This window comes from Jaculus jaculus, chromosome 12 (genome assembly GCF_020740685.1).
Source record: "Jaculus jaculus isolate mJacJac1 chromosome 12, mJacJac1.mat.Y.cur, whole genome shotgun sequence".
In the NCBI taxonomy this organism is placed as follows: domain Eukaryota; kingdom Metazoa; phylum Chordata; class Mammalia; order Rodentia; family Dipodidae; genus Jaculus; species Jaculus jaculus.
The window spans coordinates 99,642,951-99,664,526 of record NC_059113.1 but is presented as its reverse complement, the minus strand read 5'-3'; the positions used below and the strand labels follow the sequence as shown (position 1 = coordinate 99,664,526).

Below are 21,576 nucleotides of genomic sequence, written 5' to 3'. Positions count from 1 at the left end.
ACCAGAGCAGCACCAGCGGTGGCCTGTCTGCGCTGCCCAGCTGCTTCTGGGAAGCTCCCAGAGGAGGTGGAGCTGAGCACCCATTCGCCTCTAGTCCTCCCCTGCGCTCCATCTACAGTGCCTCTCGCGCACCTCTCATCCACACACGACACATTTGCATGCTGATGTAGTCAGAAAATGTCCTAGCATTTCCAAATTACCAGTGTGTCTTTCTTAGAGAACCCTATCTCATTTTGTATAAATTAGAGACCAAGATCTGCCTGTATCCCACTCCCTTCATAGGCCCGTGACCCTGAAGAAATGAGGCAAACTGTCTCCTTCCTCATCTCAGGTAGGGGTGAGAGTGATAGTTCCTTCTTCCTAGGTGGCTACACGGTTTCAGTGAGCCAGCATAGTACGTTATCTTTCCTAAGAGAACATCTTTGTATGAGGAGTCGCTTGTTCAAACTTGAAGCGTACAGCATCTTTGACTGTGGGGACTGAAAGAACTCAATTGGTTTGAAATCCGGTATTGATTTCCCTTTGTTGTTTTGCTGTAAAATATTGTCAAGTCCATTTCCTGAAACTTTTCTTTATCTCCTCCTCTTTCTAGCTCTATATGTTGTCATGTGAATTGAGTAGTTTATTTATTACATTGACCTGTCTGTTCTGAAGACTGGCTTTTCTATACCCCTTCCCCCTAGCTTGGGAGCTCCTCCAGGATAAAGATGACCGCACCTTGCTCAGTTTTGCATTGTTTTCCCCTAGCGCCTAGATCTCACCGCCCTTGGCTGTGACTTCTCAGACACAGCAGATCCAGCTCCAGACACAATGCTTGCTTCCTGCTAACTTTTCTCCTCCTTCATTGTAGGGAAAGCAGGGGCTCGTCACATGACCTCGGAGGGTTCGCTTGGATGAAACTGATTATACTGCCATGGACTTTGGGGTTAGAGGATCAGTATCAGTCTTTCTCAGTCGATACCTACATAGCACACTGCTAAACTTGAAGTATTGGGAATGAATGAGTTCATGGGGATAAATCACATCTTGGACTAGCGTATTTATTGCAGTTGTTTAGTAAAAGCCACCTGAGTGAAAATACCTTTAAAAATACCATTGAGTTTTAACCTTCGCCATCATGTGGTGATCTTGGTGACCAACAAGTCTTCATTTATTATCTCTTGAAAGATACTCTATTTTCTCTTAATATGTTGTTTTGTCTCTTGATGGGATAATTTTAAAGGAAAAGCTTCAAGTTAGTAGAGTTTATGTGTATCTGTGTATCTCCAGGTCTAACAAAGAACCATTATTCTAATAGTATACTAAAGTTCAGTACCTTTTTTGCTAGTTTTGAGTTTATAGTCTTGAGGTCAATTTATCTATTCCTGATTGTATTTTTTTTAAATCTTTGACAGTGTCAAACATGTTTACAGTGCATTTTGACCTCTGCCCCCAACGTTCTTCTGCCATAACAATCCTCCTTTCCCTTAGCTCCCCAGCCTAGTCCCACGCTGTGTTTTAAATTGGGATCACGTCCATAATCAGGGGTTTATGGAGAAGGGCAATCCTCCCATGGCTGTGCTACTGAAGGGCGTCACTTCCCCTCCCCTCCCAGCAGCCGTCTGTTGGCACTTTCTACTCTGAGAGGGGTCCAGTCTCGTGGACCCCTCCCTCCCTGCCCCCCCAATGACAAAATGGTGCCAGATTCGGCCATGTACAGGAAACCCTATGTGCTGTGAGCCCATGAATGTAATGGACTTGTGGAATCCAGAAGACGGTATTCCACGACCTCACGTCTCATCTTGCAGCTCTTCCATTCTATCTACCTCCTCTTCCATGAGGTTCCCTGAGCTGTCTGTGGAGGGTGTGGTTTAGATGTCATGTTGAGGGCAGAGCACACACTAGTTAGTTACTCTTGGTAACTTTACCCTCCATGGATCTCTGGGTTCACCTCTGCTGTTTGCATGAAGGTGGTCTGTGCTCAAGGCTGCAGTAACACCGCTCAGCAGCCAGGTGGCAGGAGTGGGAGGGCGGGATCCTGACTGGATATGTGTAATGTGACTAACCACACATACTCTGACTTAGACGCTGACATTTTCACATTTCACATTTAGTCAAGTCACCTTGCAGCAGTTCTCAGTGCACATGCATCCAGAGTAGACTTTAGTCAAGCTGCAGTGTGCATTTGCTCGTACCCTCCTCCTGCTGCCATTGCTTCCCGCCTCCATGTGACAAAGGTCAACTCATGACATAGGACACACCTTCAGAATTACGTTTTAGAAAATGGAAGGCCTCAAGTACTAGTGGATCAGCATCTGTAGAATCGTGTGCTCATTTCTAAATGATTTATTAAAGGAAATGAACTGAAAAAATAGTTTCACAAGATGTTTAAGTGTCCCTGACCACTAGACCTAAGTAGTTCATTGTAAGTAAAAGCCCATCGCACATCAAATAGTATTTCAAAATAATAGGGCTTTGTTTTATTTTTATTTTATTTATTTTATTTTTTGGTTTTTCAAGGTAGGGTCTCACTCTAGCCCGGGCTGACCTGGAATTCACTAAGGTGTCTCAGAGTGGCCTCAAACTCAACAGCAATCCTCCTACCTCTGCCTCCCAAGTGCTGGGATTAAAGGTGTGTGCCACCACGCCTGGCTTTTTTTTTTTTTTTTTTTTTTAATCTTTTAAGGTAGGTAGCCTACGCTGACCTGGAATTCACTTTGTAGTCTCTGGGTGGCCTCCAACTCACAGCAATTCTCCTGGGATTAAAGGCAGGTACCACCACCCAGACTTTGTTTTGACACAGGATTTCACTGCTTAGCCCAGGCTGTCCTAGAACATGCTTTGTGGCCCCTGGTGATCTCTAACTGACACTCCTCCATCTTGTACCACCAAGTGCTAGGATTACAGGAATGCATCATCATACCTGGCATAAATTAATAGTTACTTTGAAAATATGTCCATGGTGGGCAAAATTATGTCAAATCCTACTCATGACTCACCAGTTTCCAACAATGTATCTTTGTGTTCAGATTTTACTTAAAGTCTATAATCTCCTGAGCAGGTGGGGGAGCATGTAAACATTTTGCTGGTTATATAATTCTCAATTTTTATAGTAAAGAATGCAGTTTGTTAAATTATACATACAGCAGTTGCTTTAAAATGTAAATTGATGTTTCTAAAATGAATGTTTAGAATCCTCCTTTTTAAACAGTTGGGCATGATTGCTGGGTTCCTTCCTCTTCGCTTGACAGCTACATTAAACACTAATACTTGAAACACTATGCAAAAATAAGTAAAGAATTTGATTTACTATCTCTGATGTACTTTCTAGAGCAAGAAGCTGGTTTGTTTGTTTTGTTTCCTAGCCTGGTGCCAACACAGAATAGGCACTCAGCAAATGTTTTTGAGTAAGTAAGTGAAGTAAGTTTGATTCATGGATAGAATTTCAAAAAACTACTGCTTAAAACTATCAATTGTATAGAATTCTCCCCCAAAATTACTAAAGATGCTTGATGAGAAGAGAAGCCTGTTTATAGAAGTTCAGTAAGTTTGAACCTGGACTTTTTATGTGTCAGCCAACTAACAGCTGATCAGAGATGAGAATAGCAGATGAATTTCAGATGAAGCAAGTCTGGGTGGTGACCTGTTGGTGAGGTTGGACATCAGGGTAAAAGTCCTGGTTAAAGGCCTTCTCCGACTTGGAAGCATATGGTTCTGTTCTGGAGTCTTTCACATCACTGAGAAGCAGTTCATATGAAGTACCCTTTAATTCCAATAATTAAAGATAACTGTCTCGTTTACTGTAATAGATATGTGCTAAATATATGTGGCAGCTACAGTCGTTGGTTACCTGAGCCCATAGAAAGAGGAAAACAAGGAGACAGAGATGTGGCACCATGGCCGCTTCCTTCCTAGATGCAAAGTGCTCGGCATATGGTACACAGCCACTGAGGGTGACCTCACCCAGTTTTCCAGCTTTTCTAAATTTAGAGGACTTTGGGGGTAGGTGCTGCATTTCACAGTTAGTGTTGAGTGGCAAATGATGAGAGAATGAAAGAGTAATTGTTAAATGAAACATTTGAAAAATTGAATAAAATTACATATTCTTTTTATATTTTCTCTTTTTTTAACAAATTGTGGTGACCTTTGACTTTATATTGCTGAGAATACCAAAAAAAAAAGGGGGGGGGGAGGCAGGCATTATACTGAAAAGTTGTGTTAAAGTGTTCCCATTTAGGAATTTCAAAGGAGGAAGTGGGGGGGGAGGGTATTACCATGGGATATTTTTTATAATCATGTAAAATGCTAGTAAAAACTGAGAAAAAAATTAAAAATTAAAAAAAAAGTGTTCCCATTTAGAAGTCTTGTAGTGACTTAACCTCGTTTGTACCCTTCCCCTAGTTCTGTGTGTGATGAGCAACAGTGAGAGATGTTTCTCAGAAAGAAACTTGAGGCTAGAAGAGAGAAGTGTCAGAGAAAGGGCTGGTAACATGACAGGATTAAAATTTTCTAAGCAAGCTCTACTATTTTGAATAGCAGAGGCCCTTTTAGGCCCATCCTGGTGAGAATCAGTGAATCATGCTTCTACATGTTTCCCTGAGTTCACCCGGCAACTTTCAGTATCTTTTAATTTGGGGAAAGTCTGGAATCTTAATGTTTAAGAAAACTCTCAGCACCATTCTCCATTTCTCAGTATTCAAGAATACAACTTTCAGGTTTTCAGGTTTCAGGTAGGCACTCCCATTGAAACAGAAGGTCTTTTATTATAGTTTCCAACTAAAATAAAAATTAGTCTTCGTACCTACACAGTAAAGTTCTCCTTGTACAGAAAGACACATAGAGTTCTTAAACTACAACAGGAGTCTGGCAGAGAGCACTTTTGAAGAAACCACTGCTAATAAGAATATTTTAACTCTGGTATTAAATGATTGAATCAGGTACTAAATCACTACATAGGTTATCCTGCAAGGAGCCTTCTAAGACCAGTGACAGAAAGCCTTACACATGTTATTAATCCTCCAAATGAATAATTGCTGTATTTTCACATTTGGGTCCACATGCAGTAATTTTCTTTCTCTTCCTCAGTACCTACCAACTCAGGAGGCAAAGGTAGGAGGGTCGGCATGAGTTCGAGGCCACTATGAGGCTACGTAGTGAATTGCAAGTTAGCCTGGGCTAGAGTGAGACCCTACCTCAAAAAGGAGGGGGGTGGGATGGATACGGAACCAGACACCCAGACCAGAGACTAAGGTCTGAAATTTTAGCTGGCTGTTTAACCCTGAGCAACAGTTCTGTACCTTACCTTTCTTACCTGTTGATGGCAGCTACCTTTTATAGGGTATTTGTTACATTAATAGACATTCACTGTCCTTGTGTCCTCATAGTGACTGTAGGGTGGGTGTGAAATAAATAAGTAAATAAATCTGGAGCTCCTGAAGTCAGAGCGGCAGAGCTGGAGGCACTCTGACCCGCGCTCCTGTTCACAGCCCACACAAAGGCGCCCTGGTTAGAGGACTCCCAGCGTGGGGCCCCTGAGGGTGGTTTTTGTTAGTTCTACAGATGCCACTGTTTTCACTTCTGAGCCTTTAGCATCATTTTTCCCCCTACACTTTTTTTTTCTTCTCATGACTAATAGCTAATTTAAGAAACTAGTTCCATGGCTGGAGAGGTGGCTTAGCAGTTAAGGTGCTTACCTGTGGAGCCCAAGGACCCAGGCTCCCTATCCACATAAGCCAGATGCACAAGGTGGCACCTGTATCTGTGGTTCATTTGCTGTGGTTGGAGGCCCTGGCGTACCCATATTCTCTTTCCCCTCTATTTCTCTCCCTACCTCCCTACTTCCTTCCCTCCCTGCTCTCTCTCTTCCTCCTTCTCTCTCAAATAAATAAATAAATAAATAAAATATTTAAAAAAGAAATTAATTCCAGAATTTTAAAATGCTCCTGCAATGAAAGATTGACACTGGTTCACACCTGTGAAAAATTTTTCTCATGTTGGATATATTTGAGCATCAGAAACAACACAGTAAATATGGAATTGCGTAAAGGAAATAGATGAGTGATAGGGGTTCTAGATGTTATGTTGAAGGAAAATTGATTTCATTATTTCTCCATGTTAAATTCTTTCCTGGGTAATAATTTGAAATTTTGTTTTTCTTAAAACAAATTTTACTTTTTAAGTATTTCCATGGTATTTTCTTTACTGAAAGTATTACTATAGAAATTTTACAATAAAATTCTGAGAAGAAACTTTAAGATGAAAATTAAAGATACTAGTATTTTGTTTTGAAATATGAGATGTAAAAAATCACTGTTTTCTCAATAAATCAGGGTAAACTGGAGGGTGACTTGCTTTGTTGTTAAATTAGTATACTAGTTTTGACTATCTTGAAGAAGTAATGTAAAGAACGTTGACATGGTACCCAGTCTCTGACAGCTCTGCAGAAATAGAAATTATAGGAGAACAACTAGAATTTCCATCTTCATTATTTTCTTCTGTGACTGTGATAAGTGGAACTCTTATTACTGTGTGAAAATTCTGAATGTATAGATATGTTTTAGATATATATACATTTTTGCATGTTTTATTCTTTGAATTAACATTGTAATTTATTATGTCAAATCACTGGAGGCTGCTAAGAAAGATTTTAAATAGCTTGAACTTATTAAAAATATTGTTATTATATTGATTTATTTGCAAGCAGAGAGAGACATAGAGAATGGATGTGTCAGGTCCTCCAGCCACTGCAAACAAACTTTAGATGCATGTACCACTTTCTGCATCTGCTTATGTGGGTACTGGGGAATTGAACCTGGGTCTTTAGGCTTTGCAGACAAGTACCTTAACCGTTAAGCCACCTCTCTAGCCCTCCTTTTTCCTGAAAGTTCAAGCTATTTCAAGCAGGAGAGATGGCTTAGTGGCTAAGGTTCTTGCCTGTGAAGTGTATGAACCCATGTTCAAGTCTCCAGATCCCACATAAGCCAGACACCCAAGTGATGCAAGTGCTCAAGCTCACACATGCACACAAGGGGGTGCACACATGGCGAGATTGATTGCAGTGCCTGGAAGCCTTGGTGTGCCAATTCTCTCCCCCCTCCCCTCCCCCTCCCTCCTTCCCTCCCTCCCTCCCTCCCTCTCTCCCTCTCTCCCTCCCTCTCTGTATGTCCTAAATAAATAAATAAATGGCCAGTCTGTTGGGTTTGAAAAAAAGAAGAAAGGAGGAGAAAGGAAGGGTTACTTCTGCAATTACTTATTTCTTTTAATTCTGTCCTGTGATAGTTTCATTTCCAGTTAGTTTTACTTTTATTAGGATTTTTTTTAAGAGAGAAAGAACCGGTGGGCCAGGGCCTCGGCTGCTGTAGTGAAACTCCAGATGCTTGCACCACTTAGTGGGCATATACAACTTTGTGCTTGCCTCACCTTTGTGCATCCAGCTTAGATGGGATCTGGAGAATTGAACGTGGGTCTTTAGGCTTCACAGGCAAGTTCCTTAACCGCTAAGCCATGTCTCCAGCCCTATTGATAGGGTTTTTAATTTTTAAAAATATTTTTATTTATTTATTTATTTATTTATTTGAGAGAGACAGAATAAGAAACAAATAGAGATAATTTTTATGCCAGGGCCTCCAGCCACTGCAGACGAACTCCAGAAGTATGCATGCACCACCTTGTGCATCTGGCGTACAAAGGTCCTAAAGATTCAAACCTGGGTTCTTTGGCTTCACAGGCAGGCATCTTAGCCACTAAGCCACCTCTCCAGCCCCCAAAAGTATTTTATTTATTGCAAGCAGAGGAAGAGAGAGAGAGAAGAATTGACCTGCTAAGGCTTCTTGCTGCTGCAAATGAACTCCAGACACATGAACCACTATGTTCATCTGACTTTACGTGGGTGCTGGAGGAGGGAATCCAGTTTGACAGATATTTCAAGCAAGCACCTTTAACTGTTGAGCCTTCTCAACGGTTTTTTAAATACTCTTGTAAACCCTCCACTCATAAGTTTTAAAAAGTTTTCTTTTAAGTTATATGTTATATTATTTACTGTTTGGAATTTTCTATTACATTAGTAATGTAATACTTCCTTTTCTTGGAGAGTAATTTTAAAAACTGTATCTGGCTCTCATTGTTTATTTTACAGGATCCCAGTATGTTTTCATTACCTTATTGTTTCTTAGCTTACTATAGATTTAGTAGAGGAAACAAATGTCTTAGGTTATATACACCCTGTGCTTAGCATCTAGTTGGGGCCATCTAAAGCCATCATTCTTTGTGAATGGCTGTAGGAAGTGCCTCATTGGTCAGTGCTCTCACCTGCTTGCAGTAGTGAAAATGTGGGTGCATCTGAGGTAGTTTAATTGATAGCATCTAGAGTTGAACAGGTTATTAACTTCAGACTTAGTTGTGAGCCTTGTAATAAGAACTCACAGTCCAAAAAGCTCATGACAGTTTCCAAAAGTTTGTGTTCAGCCTCAACATGCTTGACATTCCTTTCTTTGATGTTGAAATTTTGAACTGTCTCTAATCTCAATTCTGTGCTCAGGGCATGACAGCTGACTGTGGTAGGTGACTTCCTGTTCCTCTCCAGATTAGTGTTGTCAAGAAAACAAAATCAGTGACAGAAATATAAACATTCTCTTCACTGTTATAAGGTAGATATATATTGTAAATGCTCACAAGACAATGAAAACAACCAGTAATATTCATAGTAGAGCCAGCTAATCATACCAAGTGCTAAGTATAGTATTTCTTAAGAAATAAATACATATAAAAATAATATCTAATGTAATCTATGTGCCTTACCAATTTACTAAGTAATGCTTTGATCGCTACTGTTTGTGTGTATAGTCAACTATTGAAAACTATTATTTGGTCTGGAGAGATGGCTTAGCAGTTAAGTGACTTGCCTGCAATGCCTAAGGACCCAGGTTCAATTCCCCAGTACACACCTAAGCCAGATGAACAAAGTGGTATATGCATCTGGAGTTCGTTTGCAGTAGCTAGAGGCCCTGGCATGCCTATTACCTCAAAATCTCTCTCTCTCTAATATAAATAAAATATTTAAAATATATTATTAAGTTATTTGTTACACATCATTGTTTGGGTGTCTTACAAATGCATTAAATGCAATCCTTTAAGGAGTAGGGAAGAGAGATGTACAAAAAGTGACAGTGAACACTAATAGAGCTAGTACTAATGAAAATAGAAGAATATATGAGGGAAATAGTGGGCTGGAGGTCAAGGTAAGGAGAATCCTTATGAGTTCTTAGTGTTGACACTACAGTACTTGGAAGCGACACTATTCACTGAGGAATGTTTATATTTTTCTCACTGTGTATAGATTATTTTTTGTTTCTGCCTATAACTACAAGTTGAACTTCTAACAAACTCGGTAATCCCGGCCATTGCTCATTTTGACCCATCTCCCATGTACTAGTTCATGGATCAGTCCTGCCACTGCCATTTCCCCCCAGAGGCTTATTCTCTGCAGCCAGAAACATCAGCTTATCTCGGTGATGTTTTTTCCCAGGACGTTGCTATCATCCGTCTTGACGTACCTAACTCAGTGCACTTAGGATGACAGGAGCCAGGGCCTCATTGGTGCTCGTTTCTCCTTGCTGATAGATTTTAAATAATGCTTATAGGTTGTCAACACAAGAAAATATTCCTTATAGAATGGGAAAAAATTATTGCCTGGCTAAAATTACACAAAAATTTAGTTTATTGTAATGAAAACATATGTGCTATATTCTAACAAAAACAAACAAACACACCTAAATGTTTCCTTAGGTATAGTACACTAGCTAATCTTTATTTTTGTAACATTTTATTGGAATTGTTCATAAATATAGGCAATCACAATCATAATCTCCTCCCACTATCTTACCTTTTCCCTTCCCAAATGCCCCATCCACTGAGTTGTTTCTTCTTCTTTTTATTTTTTTTTTTTAAATTTATTTATTTGAACAGACACAGAGAGAAAGACAGATAGAGGGAGAGAGAGAGAATGGGCGCGCCAGGGCTTCCAGCCTCTGCAAACGAACCCCAGATGTGTGCGCCCCCTTGTGCATCTGGCTAACGTGGGACCTGGGGAACCGAGCCTCGAACCAGGGTCCTTAGGCTTCACTGGCGAGCGCTTAACTGCTAAGCCATCTCTCCAGCCCTTTTATTTATTTATTTATTTATTTTTGATAGGTACGGTCTGGCTCTAGCCAAGGCTGACCTGGAACTCACTATGAAGTCTCAGGGTGGCCTTGAACTCACAGAGATTCTCCTACCTCTGCCTCCTGAGTGCTGGCGCACCACACCTGGCCTGAGTTTCTTCTTCTTTCCACCTAGACTCTCCTCTATTGTGATAGCATCTGTTTCTTTGTGTTTGTTTGTTTTCCTTCCTTGGGTAGGTAGTGTCAGCCACTGTGAGATCGTGACTGTGAAAGCCACTTTTTGTCTGGAAGATGGTATTGTAACCAGTCTCCTTCCTCCCTTCCTTTGGCTCTTACATTCTTTCTGACCCCCTCTTCCATAATGGTCCCTGTAGCTAATCTTTTAATGAAGTTACTACTTAATGTTCTAGCATAAGACAAAAATATAAAAGAAACATAGTATTAATATGTTATATATTAATATTTAAATTTTTCTGTATAATATAGATACAAACATTCATGTCACTAAAAATGTAAATATGGTTAGTTTGAAACTATAGTTTAACCAAGACTGCTAGGAATAGAAACATGCAAAAGATTTCATTTGCATTGTTCAAATGCAGATTCTGATCATAGATCATATAGATAGATCACAATTTTCACTGATAATACTTCAGAGGATGTTGAAAATAATTTTATTTTTACTTTGTTACTTTGAAATCCAATTAGAGTCTGGCCAACAAGCTTTGCTTGGCAATTTCTTTCCTCACAGTTAAATTAACATTGCAAATGAGATATTGGGAGAACTGTTTAAGTACTTGGTAAAATAGGATCACTAGTAATTATAGCCATACACATTTTTCATCTCAAGAGTAGACAAGCTAATAAAAGTCATTACCAAGTGTGAACCATGGTAGATGGTGGATGTGTGGTAGAGTAGACTTCTCAGTGTATGCTTCTTTAAAAAAATATTTTTTTATTTATTCATTTATTTGAGAGAAAGAGGCCAAGAGAGGGGGAGAGAATGGGTGCACCAGGGCCTCCGGCCACTGCAAATGACCTCCAGACGCATGTGCCACCTTGTGCATCTAGCTTACATGGATCCTGGGGAATCAAACCTAGGTCCTTTAGCTTCCTAGGCAAGTGCTTTACTGGCTAAGTAATCTGTCCACCTCATGTATGTTTTCTCGTATATCATTTTGATGAACATTTGGAGTAGGTTTTCCTTTAGCTTCATAGCTGTTGGAGACATACAACCAGCACAGCATTGATTTGAATATAGAAAGAACATCAAAATGTTTGCTTCTTTAAATGTCATAGATTGTGAGACATTCTCCCCTATCTCATTCATGAAGGTTGACCTGAGTAGACTTAGAAAAGATTAATTTAACTGGAGATAACACATGAAGTCAAAGGTAAGTACTATTACATCATCGGCCTTCCACTCATCTTAACAGCCATCTAACTACCACTGATCAATTCTAGAGGAAATTTCAGTTACTCATTACGTAATTGTTTTTTCCTAAGTCATGGTTATTTTGAAGCTTGTAGAAACTGGAAATAAGGGTCCATTTATCTTTTCTAAGCAATCAGATTTTTTTTTTGTTTTGTTTTTTTCTGAACGAAAATAAGTGATTTCAATTTAAAAAGAACTTTTGAAGAACCTCTGAAGAGAGCTGATTGGTTATTTTGAAAACTAACTTCTGCGAGTGTGTGACATACTGTCTTCCTGGAGGAAAAAATGAACCAGGTAGATTTTTGAAAATATACTCAACAGTAGATTATAATTTCTGAGAGAGGAGCCAAGATGTACATTTTTATAAAATTTTATAGTATATTACTTTCATTTGCGTTTTAAAGTAAAAGACAGTGCACTGACTTAATGTCTTATAGTGGTAAACATACATTTTAAAAATCTGATGCTATTTTATGCATGTTAGGAGTCATTTAACTAAAGAAAGTCGTCTGCCACCATTGCAGAGAATATTCAATTCAAGTAGTAGTCTTTTTTCTGAAGAAACTAAGTACTTTAAGTAACTATAGACACAGTTTACTTGTAATAAAGAACATTAATGGGGAAAGTAGGAGTTAATTAACTAGACCCTTAATAATGGGCCTTTCTAGTCCAAGGAATGTTATAATTGCCTCTGGAGGTAGCTGTGTAGTAAGTTGCAAGATGACATATCTAGATTTGTAGAGTAGTCATTCTAGGAAAAATGCTTCCTTCAGGGAAAGTTGGCTCCTTTATTATTGTATTAAATTTCTTTTTAATGATAAGCATGGACATTGTCAAAGCAGTTTGGGGGTCTTAGTTCAGTGCTGTTTACTCAAGACTCACAGCTGTGGAGGGAAGCTCTGCACTGAGCATGGCCTGGGCTCCCCTTGGGGGCGGCTCATGCTTATCATGTCAGTTCATAATCTCCGCACTCGGGGTGAGGGAGGAGGACTGCACTGAGCCTGAAGGCAGCCTGGGCTAGAGTAGGACTGTGCCTCAAAAATCCAAAATAACAATAGTAAAAAAAAAAAATCTCATGATTACTGTGAATCGATGAAGTGCAGGGTAGTTTCCTTAAAAACTGTATTTTAAAAGAAGAGCATGGAAAAGCCTAGATAAATCTCTACACGAGGTGTGTCGGCTGGGATAGAGCTTATATTACATAATTTCTGTAAAGCTGTAATACTCCAGGCTCGTTTACTTTATTGGCAGTTCCCCCCAAAATATAATTTCTCCCCTTGGAATTACCCATTTTGTACCATCCAGGAGGATGGCAGTTAAGTGAAAATAGCCTGCTTTGCCACTGCTAGGGAAGGGGGGGGTTATGAAAATGTATTTCATTTTTAAATGCTTCTGGAAAGACTTATTTGTGGGAATATTGATTGCTATTTAAAACTCATCAAAAATGTAGGTTTTACAAAAAAATGCGAAAAATCGCCTCCTGAAGTTTGCTCTGGAGAGGGGCTGTGCTGTGGGGGCGTGCTCTGCCTCCGCATCCTCCCTGGGCTGGGCTGGGCAGGGCCGGGCCGGGTGCTGGCGTTGGTGTGCTCCAGGGCTCCCTGGAGCGGATCAGCGTATAATTGATGTGCAGTCTGCATTGCTGAGTCCTGGACTGCACCATTCCGCGTTCAAGGGAAGATGTAATCTGATCCCTCTGCCTCTGAGGGAGGAATCTGTTCCGTGAAGGCTTTGACAGGGCAGAGTCTCCTCCAATAATCTTCTCGCCTCTCCCTCATTATTCCCGGGAGTTCTCCTCAGCCGCCGGGCTGCATGTATGTGTGTGCGTCCCAGGCAGCCGCGAGGAGCGAGCCGCGGGCCGGGGCCGGGGCTGCTGCTGGGCTGCATCCGAATCCGCCTGGACCGCCGAGTTCGCCGGCCGCTTCTGCTCCCCAGCCTTCCTCCTCTGACGTGCCTGAGCATGTCCACGCTAGAATCCGTGACATACCTGCCTGAAAAGGGGTTATATTGTCAGAGACTGCCCAGCAGCCGGACTCACGGGGGCACAGAACCCCTGAAGGGGAAAAATCCAGACAACATGGGTTTCTACGGCACATTAAAAATGATTTTTTACAAAGTAAGTAAGCTGTGTTCCTGCTGTGCTTGTGCTTGCGTGTGTGCCTGCCTGAGAAGGAAGAGCGGCAACATCAGAGATGGCTGCAGTATCCTCTAATTTTGGTGGGTGGCTGGTGTCTGGTGTTCTGTTCTGTTTCATGAGTGTAAGCAAATGATGGGGAGACAGCGGAGCTGGGAGAGCTTGAAATATGAAATAAAATGTATGTCATCATGGGAGAATGGTTCACTAAAAATGTATAGAGACTTTAGCAATGTGGCTCCGTTCAACGCTGACCTGGAAATGCTCTCTAGCCTTACTTGGCTTTCAGTGAACCCTCTCCCTTCAACGTGCCTATATATACTTTATATAGAGATCTACATTTTTCCCATTAGTTGACCTTTAAATTACTTGACGGGAATGTTTGGGCTTGATATCTAAAAATTATATTACTTTCTGTGCCCCTCTAAAAATTGCACAATTAATTTTGGTTATAAAGTCAGTATTTTCAGTGAGCAGTACGATATTTAAAAAATATTTCTATCATCATTCAGGGGATACTTTATTTTCTAATAATTTTAAAAATAAAAATCCTTTCTCAGTGATTTCCTTGATTATATATTTTAAGCATTTTTAGTCATTGAAAGATTTCTAACATGGAAATAAAGTTTCCTTTTGTGGTAAATGATATTTTCACCAATGTATTTACAAGACATCCTGGGAAGTTCTGAAAGCAGTATTACTAACTTAATTACAGTGAATATCACAGGTTCTCATAATAATTATGAAAATATCCATGAAAGTTATCAGAATCTGTACTGACTGACCTTCCTGAGAGATCATTTGCACGTATGTATATATCTGTATGTCTAAATTATACACATGGAAACACGTGGGTACCTATGTATTACATCTTTTATATTGTGGGTTTTTTTTTTCAATAAAATTCCCTAGACAGAGAAGGGAAAAATGTAGTGTTTTGAAAGAATTCACTTTAAAATTATATGAGTACAGAAACTTCCGAAGGAAGGAAACCAGACCAATCCATTTCTTTTCCAGTAGATATTTCATGCACTGAGGTTTAAGTTGTGGATGAACCTGCTGTGCCTTCACATCAGTCCCTCACATCCTAGGATTCCCCGTACTTATGAGAAGCCTGTCTTGATGAGAAACACGGAGTCTTTGCTATCCAATCTCAAGAAGATTGTTGCAGTGTTTTTAGTGCTCTCTAATATTCGTAATGTACCGTACTGTGTTGTGGGGCAATACATGTGAGGCGATAGGTAGGAACATGAGGCTGATGCAGAATAAAGGTCTTCACCTTACTGTACAAATATAGCTGTGATGCAGTAACTCGTAACTGGATGCAAGTAAAAAAGAGACCATTCTCAACGGATCATACTTTCTAGTTTGATAATAAACATATAGTCAGTTGACCTAAGTTAACTGTAATAAATTGAAATAAAAATTGTGATAGTTACGTTGACAATACAATTCTAAACATAGAGATAGTATAGCGTTTCATAATAAAGCACCTTTAAAATATAAATGGGCATAGCTTATGCAGCTTTTTCAGTCTTTTAAAATATTGTTGTTGCTTCAAGTTCCTGAGTGTGAGCTGTACTCTGGGCATATAGCAATTGATGACTTTTCCTCTCTGCTTTTTTATAGCATATCCAGATTTTTCTGCTATAGATTTTTTTTTTTAAACTGGCTTTTAGCATCCATGTTAATTGCTTTCTCCTTTATTGTAATCAGTATTCAAGATTACCTTATTTATATTTCTTTCATTACTCTATTATACTGATATGAGTGTTTAAAATTCATATATTTACTCATTCATATTTTCTGGCTTTGAAATTTTAAATTTTGTTACCTTAAGAAATCTTAAAAGAAACATGAAGCTTAGTAAAGAAAAGCTTGGTACATATGGTTCCCTTCTATATGGCTAATATGAAGCTTTTTTTTTTTTTTCTTATGGTGGTTATGAAACTGGAAGCAAGGAAAGGTGTATTCTTGGGAATATTTATGATGAATATCAGAGTTTAGATCACTATACATGGTTCTTCTCAACAAAATGCTTGGTGCAAAATTTACCTTTCCAGTCTACAAAGAGTAAAACTAGTCCACATAGAAAAAGTATGAAACATTTATTTTCTGTATTACTTAAATGCTACTTTCTATCCTAGACACATGAAAATTTAATAGTTTTTTAACATTTACAATGCAGACTCAAGATTTGATAGTTGAACAGGTGATTTTTAAAACAAAACATATCTTATTTGTTTTACCTTATAGATGAAAAGAAAGTTGGACCATGGTTCTGAGGTCCGTTCCTTTTCTTTGGGAAAGAAACCATGCAAAGTCTCAGAATATACCAGGTAATGATATCAGATCCAGTGTTTATTCTGTCATGGTGCTCATGGGTTTGGGGTTTGTGATTATGAAAACATTTTTGAGTTGTTATTCATAGAATAATAGTGCTGCCAATGTTTAGTCTTATAGACCATTTCAACAGATTTTGAATTAAGAAAGTGCATCTATCACTTTTCAGTGGGAAGGACTGGAACTAGAGTTTGTGTTTTTGTTACTAATACAGTGGAATAAGACACAAGCAGAAGTTCTTCAATGAAAAAATATTTTAAATCACAATTTTTTTTAGGGAATTCTGAAAAGTAAAGTAAACCATAAGGTCTAAATATGAGCAAAAGTATCTTGTTTCTATAGCAACTGCTATTCTGGGGTAGATATTTATATATATGAAACTGAAGGTAAGTTATTAAGTAATGAAGTAAGCATCCCAATTACTAACACTTCATGAAATTATTGTGTTAGAAATTCCCTTTTGTTAGCTTAGTAGTTTCATGTTTTAACACATACATTTCTGCTCTGGTAGAGTAGTTTCCATAACAACAACATACAATCATAGTCTTGTTTCTTGCTTCTGTCCATCATTTTTGGATTTTGCATCACTATGAAACTTTCCCCACTCTCACGCTAATTAGAATAACTTAAGCACAATATCTTATTTCCCAACCAATTAAAAATGGCTTTGGATGTCAACTGGTATGATAGATTTTAACATTTAAATGACAAAAGTATCTTAGGGGCCTTTTTAAAAATTTTTTTGAAGAAATGGAATTGTCACTTTTTCAAGTGATATGAAGCTAGCAGTAGAAAACAGAACTTCATGGTTATGACATTTTTTTCAAAACATTTTGATTTAGTCATGTTTATTGTATACAATAGAATGAAATGATCATTGCCCACTTCTTCTTCTTCTTCTTTTTTTTTTTTTTTTTTTGGTTTTGCGAGTTAGCGTATCCCTCTAGCCCAGGCTGACCTGGAATTCACTATGGAGTCTCAGGGTGGCCTCGAACTCACAGCAATCCTCCTACCTCTGTGTTCCGAGTGCTGGGATTAAGGGGGTGTGCGCCACCACACTGGGCTTGCCCACATTTTTAAAAAGGAAGAAGCACAACAGGGTTTTGCATTGCATTTTTCCCTCCAGAGGAACAGTGTATTTTTGTTATTCAATTGTGGAAAATATAGTAATTGAGTGATTTCACAAACAGAACAGTCTACAGAGATGACACAAAAGAGAAAAGTAAAGCTGAGCTGCCCAGGACCTGCTGCTCAGTGGGAGTGCTCTGAGCTGCGTCCCGGCTCCTCTCAGCCACGCAGCGTGCCGGGGCCCTGCCAGCAGAGGGTGTGGAGGAACAGAGAGACCAGGGAAACCTTCGCTTCATTCTGCTTTTCCTCCTAGCCTGCATGATTTCTCGGAGGAAGAAGTCGAGTTTTATGTTAAACTGAATGTAAACGTTAGTTTTTAATGTATAGATTCCAGTCACCTATATGGTCATGGTCTTCTGTTAATATGGCTAATGCAAGGCGAAGGTGTTTAAATGTTCAGCTGTTTCTGATGATCTTATATATAAGCGGTGAATTTTTCTTGAGGAGCACATTGTAGTATATTTGTCTTTAGTTGCTCACTTTTTATACTGAAAGCAAAATTAAAACCAACTTCATATTTATTTCTTAATTTTAAAGGGTTTGTCAGTTATACACATACATATATGATGTTTAGTGATACTTTGAACAGGCTTTTGACAGAGAATAAGATGAAACTGATTTTCTATTATTTTTTTCTTAGGAAATGTAAGTAAGTAACACATCCTATTTTGTTTTGGAGAAAAAGAAACTTTAACTTTGAATTTGAAAGATGGATGGATGGATTTACTTACTGAATATTAGATTGTCATAATTATCTAAATATTGAAAGATTTGAAAGGTGCAGGTATGAAGATTTTTCTGTAAAAATACAGTGATTGAGGTACATTTTTTATTTTACTTTATTTTTTGAGGCAAACCCAATAGACTAGCCTTTTTTTTTTCTTCTATTCGAGAGAGAGAATTGGTACACCATGGCCTCCAGCCATGGTAATCCAACTCCAGAGGTGTGCGCCCCCTTGTGAACACTTGTGAACACTTGTGAACACGTGCAACCTTGCACATGCGTCACCCTGTGCGTCTGGTTCATGTGGGATCTGGAGCGTGAAATCTGGGTCCTTAGGCTTCGCAGGCAAGCACCTTAACCACTAAGCCATCTCTCCAGCTCTGTGGTACATTTTTTAACAAAATAACTGAAATGGAAAAAACAGGTTGTGGTTTCATCGGTGATTTATCAAACCTTGATTATCAGCTATTATAATACAATTTGTGTATGCTGTTTGGATTTTTGTTTGGGTGAGGTTTTGTTTTTGTTTTTGTTTTTTGTTTGTTTGGTTTTCTGAAGACAAGGTCTCAGAGTAACGCAGTCTGGCCTGGAATTTACTTGTAGCCCATCCTGGCTTGAATGTATAACAATCCTCTTGCCTTGGGCTCCTAAATGCTGGGATTACAGACTTGAGGCACCATGCCTGGCTACTCTTGGGATTTAAAATACTTCATTGTTATAGGCCAGTGAATTTGAGGATTATTTTACAAGTGTAATTTTGTTAACCAATTTTTTTTACCCTTTTTATTTTACTTTTTGGTTTTTCGAGGTAGGGTCTCACTCTAGTCCAGCCTGACTTGGAATTCATTATGTAGTCTCAGGGGGGCCTCGAACTCAACGGCAATCCACCGACCTCTGTCTCCTGAGTGTTGGGATTAAAGGCGTGTGCCACCATGCCCAGTTTACCCTTTTTATTTATTTTAAATATTTCATTTATTTATTCATTTATTTGAGGAGGCAGATAGAGAGAGAGAGAATGGGTGTGCCAGGGTTTTTAGCCACTGCAAAAGCACTCCCAGATGCATGCTCCCTCTTGTACATTTTGCTTATGTGGGTCCTGAGGAATTGAGCCAGGGTCCTTAGGCTTGGTAGGCAAATGCCTTAACCACTAAGCCGTTTCACCATCCCCCTTTTGTATTTTTTAATAAGCCTCTATAACAAAACTGCTTGCTATTTGGTACTTACCTTGAGTTTAAATACTCTAGCTAGGTTAGAGGAACTAGAAAGTAAAAGTTCAATGTATTTCTAGAGTAGTGCAATTATATTCTTTTTGCAATTAAGAGTGTAAGACAGCTTTAGAGTTAGACCATCTAGTCTTATGCCCTGGTTTTACTAGTTGGGAGAATTTAATTTAAGGTTTGTTTAGTTTCTTAATTTTCTCAGTTTAAATTATTAGATAGAATGTTTAGATTATCTCACTTAATTTAATTTTGTCTATAAGTTTTCATACCTGTTTTGAAAAACTGCATTTCTAGGGTTGGATTGATGACTTAGTGGTTAAAGAACTTGCCTGTAAAGCCTAAGGACCCAGGTTCGATTACCTAGTACCTATGTATGCCAGATGCACAAGGTGGTGCATGCATCTGGAGTTCGTTTGCAGGAGCTAGAGGCCCCAGTGCACCCATTCTCCCCCAACCCTCTCTGCCTCTTTTTCTCTCTCACAAATAAATAAATAACAAAAAAACCCTTCATTTCTACTCAAAGCTGATTACTGCCAAATGTCTAGACTCAGCTTAATTAATGGCTATAAAAGTTAGCAATAAATAAATATAAATAATTTTGAAGACATCTAATCTAAAGTTAAGGACTTTAGTAGCTAAGTGAAATCTAAGACGATTTTACCTCTGAGGTTTTCAAAGCAGTTGATACTTTTATATTTTTTTTTATGAATGAAACTTAAATTTTTGTTTAGGTATGTCCTTAAAGACCATAGTAATAGGACCTGTATTTTCTGAGGAGATGTTTGTTTGTTTGCTGATTTATTTATCATGTATTTATTTATGGCAGTTAGAGATTAAGCAGAGTTTTATACCTGCAAGCCTAAGGAAATACGGGTAGACAACTTGCAGTTTTGTCGTAGGTCTTCCATTTGGTGGCACATAGTGGTGCTGGGATAGTGGCAGATGGCTGTGTCGGCGGGTGGAATATTTGAGAATAGAAAGTGGGGTGAGAAGAGGACTCCGTCTGTGGTAAAGTACTTGCTGCTCTGGAAGCCTGAGGACTTGAGTTCAGTTCCCCACACTCATGTAGAAGCTGGTCACAGTGGATGCACCTCTAATCACAGCGCAAAGGAGACGGAAACAGGACAGTGCCCAGTGCTTGCTGGCTAGCTAGTCTACTCTGAGCAGTGAGTGTGAAGTTGAGTAAGAGACCTGTCTTTTAAAGAGAACAGTTGGGGACGACCCCTGGTGTCAACCTCTGGCTTCCTTGTGCACATAGACACACACCCAAGTATATGCTCACACATATCCAGATACACGCACACAGGTCACAAATGAATGATCTCTACACACACTCACAAAAAGGGGGGATGCTGGAGAGATGGATCAGTGGTTAGGACACTTGCTTGGGAGGCCTTAACATCCTGGTTTCAGTACCCTTGTAATGCCAGGTGCACAAAGTGGCACATGCATCTGGAGCTCATTTGCAGCTGCTAGAGACTCTGGTGTGCCAATTCTCATATTCTCTCTCTCCTTGCGAATATATTAATTAAAATGTGTTTTAAAAAATGAAAAGGCGGATCCACATATGGTAGCACATACCTGCCTTTCAGGCACTGAGGAGGTTAAAGCAGAAGGGTTGTGAGTTCAAGACCAGCCTGGACTATATAGTGAGACTATCTCAAGGGGAAATAAAAAAGAAATAAGAACAGCAGAGTAGGCTTTGTGTGCCCTTGCTCTCTAAGAATACCAAGTAGTTATACTGATGTTTGAAGTATGCCATGTCATCCTTACTAAGTCAGAGTTCACGGTTCTTAGTACTTATGTTTTTGCTTCTACCCTAGTACCTTTTTTAATTTTAATTTTTATATTTTCTTTTTGGCTTTTTTGTTTGTTTGTTTGTTTGTTTGTAGTACCACTGGGCTTGTACCATGTTCAGCAACACCAACAACTTTTGGGGACCTGAGAGCAGCCAATGGCCAAGGGCAACAGCGACGCCGGATTACATCTGTCCAGCCACCCACAGGCCTCCAGGAATGGCTGAAAATGTTTCAGGTGACTATGTCAGTGAGCACATTGTTTGAAGTGCCCACTTCATTAGAATGATTTGTTGTTATGTGTTGTGCCATATATGAACCTTAGAAACATTAATGAAAGTATCCAACACAAAAGGTACCATATTCATTCTGTTCAGAATAGGTAAATATAGAGGCTGAGAGCAGATGAAAGGTTATCAGGCAGTAAGCGGAGGGAAGGATTGGAACAAACTCCTAATAGGTACAGGGGTGATGGAAGTGTTCTGGAACTGAGTAGTGTAATGGTTGTACAAGAAGGTAGATATGGGGACTGGAGGGATGGCTTAGTGGTTAAGGCATTTGCCTGCAAAGCCAAAGGATCCTGGTTCGACTCTCCAGGACCCACATAAGCCAGATACACAAGGGGGCACATGCATCTGGAGTTCATTTGCAGTGGCTGGAGGC

General features: G+C 39.3%; 1 protein-coding gene across 5 annotated transcripts in view; it reads left to right on the top strand.

Annotated features, from left to right (window-relative positions):
* Window positions 1–21,576, top strand: part of Fbxw7 (F-box and WD repeat domain containing 7) — a 204,971-nt gene that overhangs the window by 158,888 nt on the left and 24,507 nt on the right. For 2 of the 5 annotated variants that reach the window (XM_045131787.1, XM_045131788.1), the window contains exons 4-5: window positions 15,959–16,041; window positions 21,010–21,151. In XM_045131787.1, the coding sequence (XP_044987722.1) occupies window positions 15,959–16,041; window positions 21,010–21,151 (225 nt within the window). Of the gene's footprint in view, window positions 1–13,155; window positions 13,685–15,958; window positions 16,042–21,009; window positions 21,152–21,576 lie in introns of those variants that run through there. The other 3 variants (XM_045131789.1, XR_006632966.1, XM_004655865.3) reach the window with 2 other exon arrangements.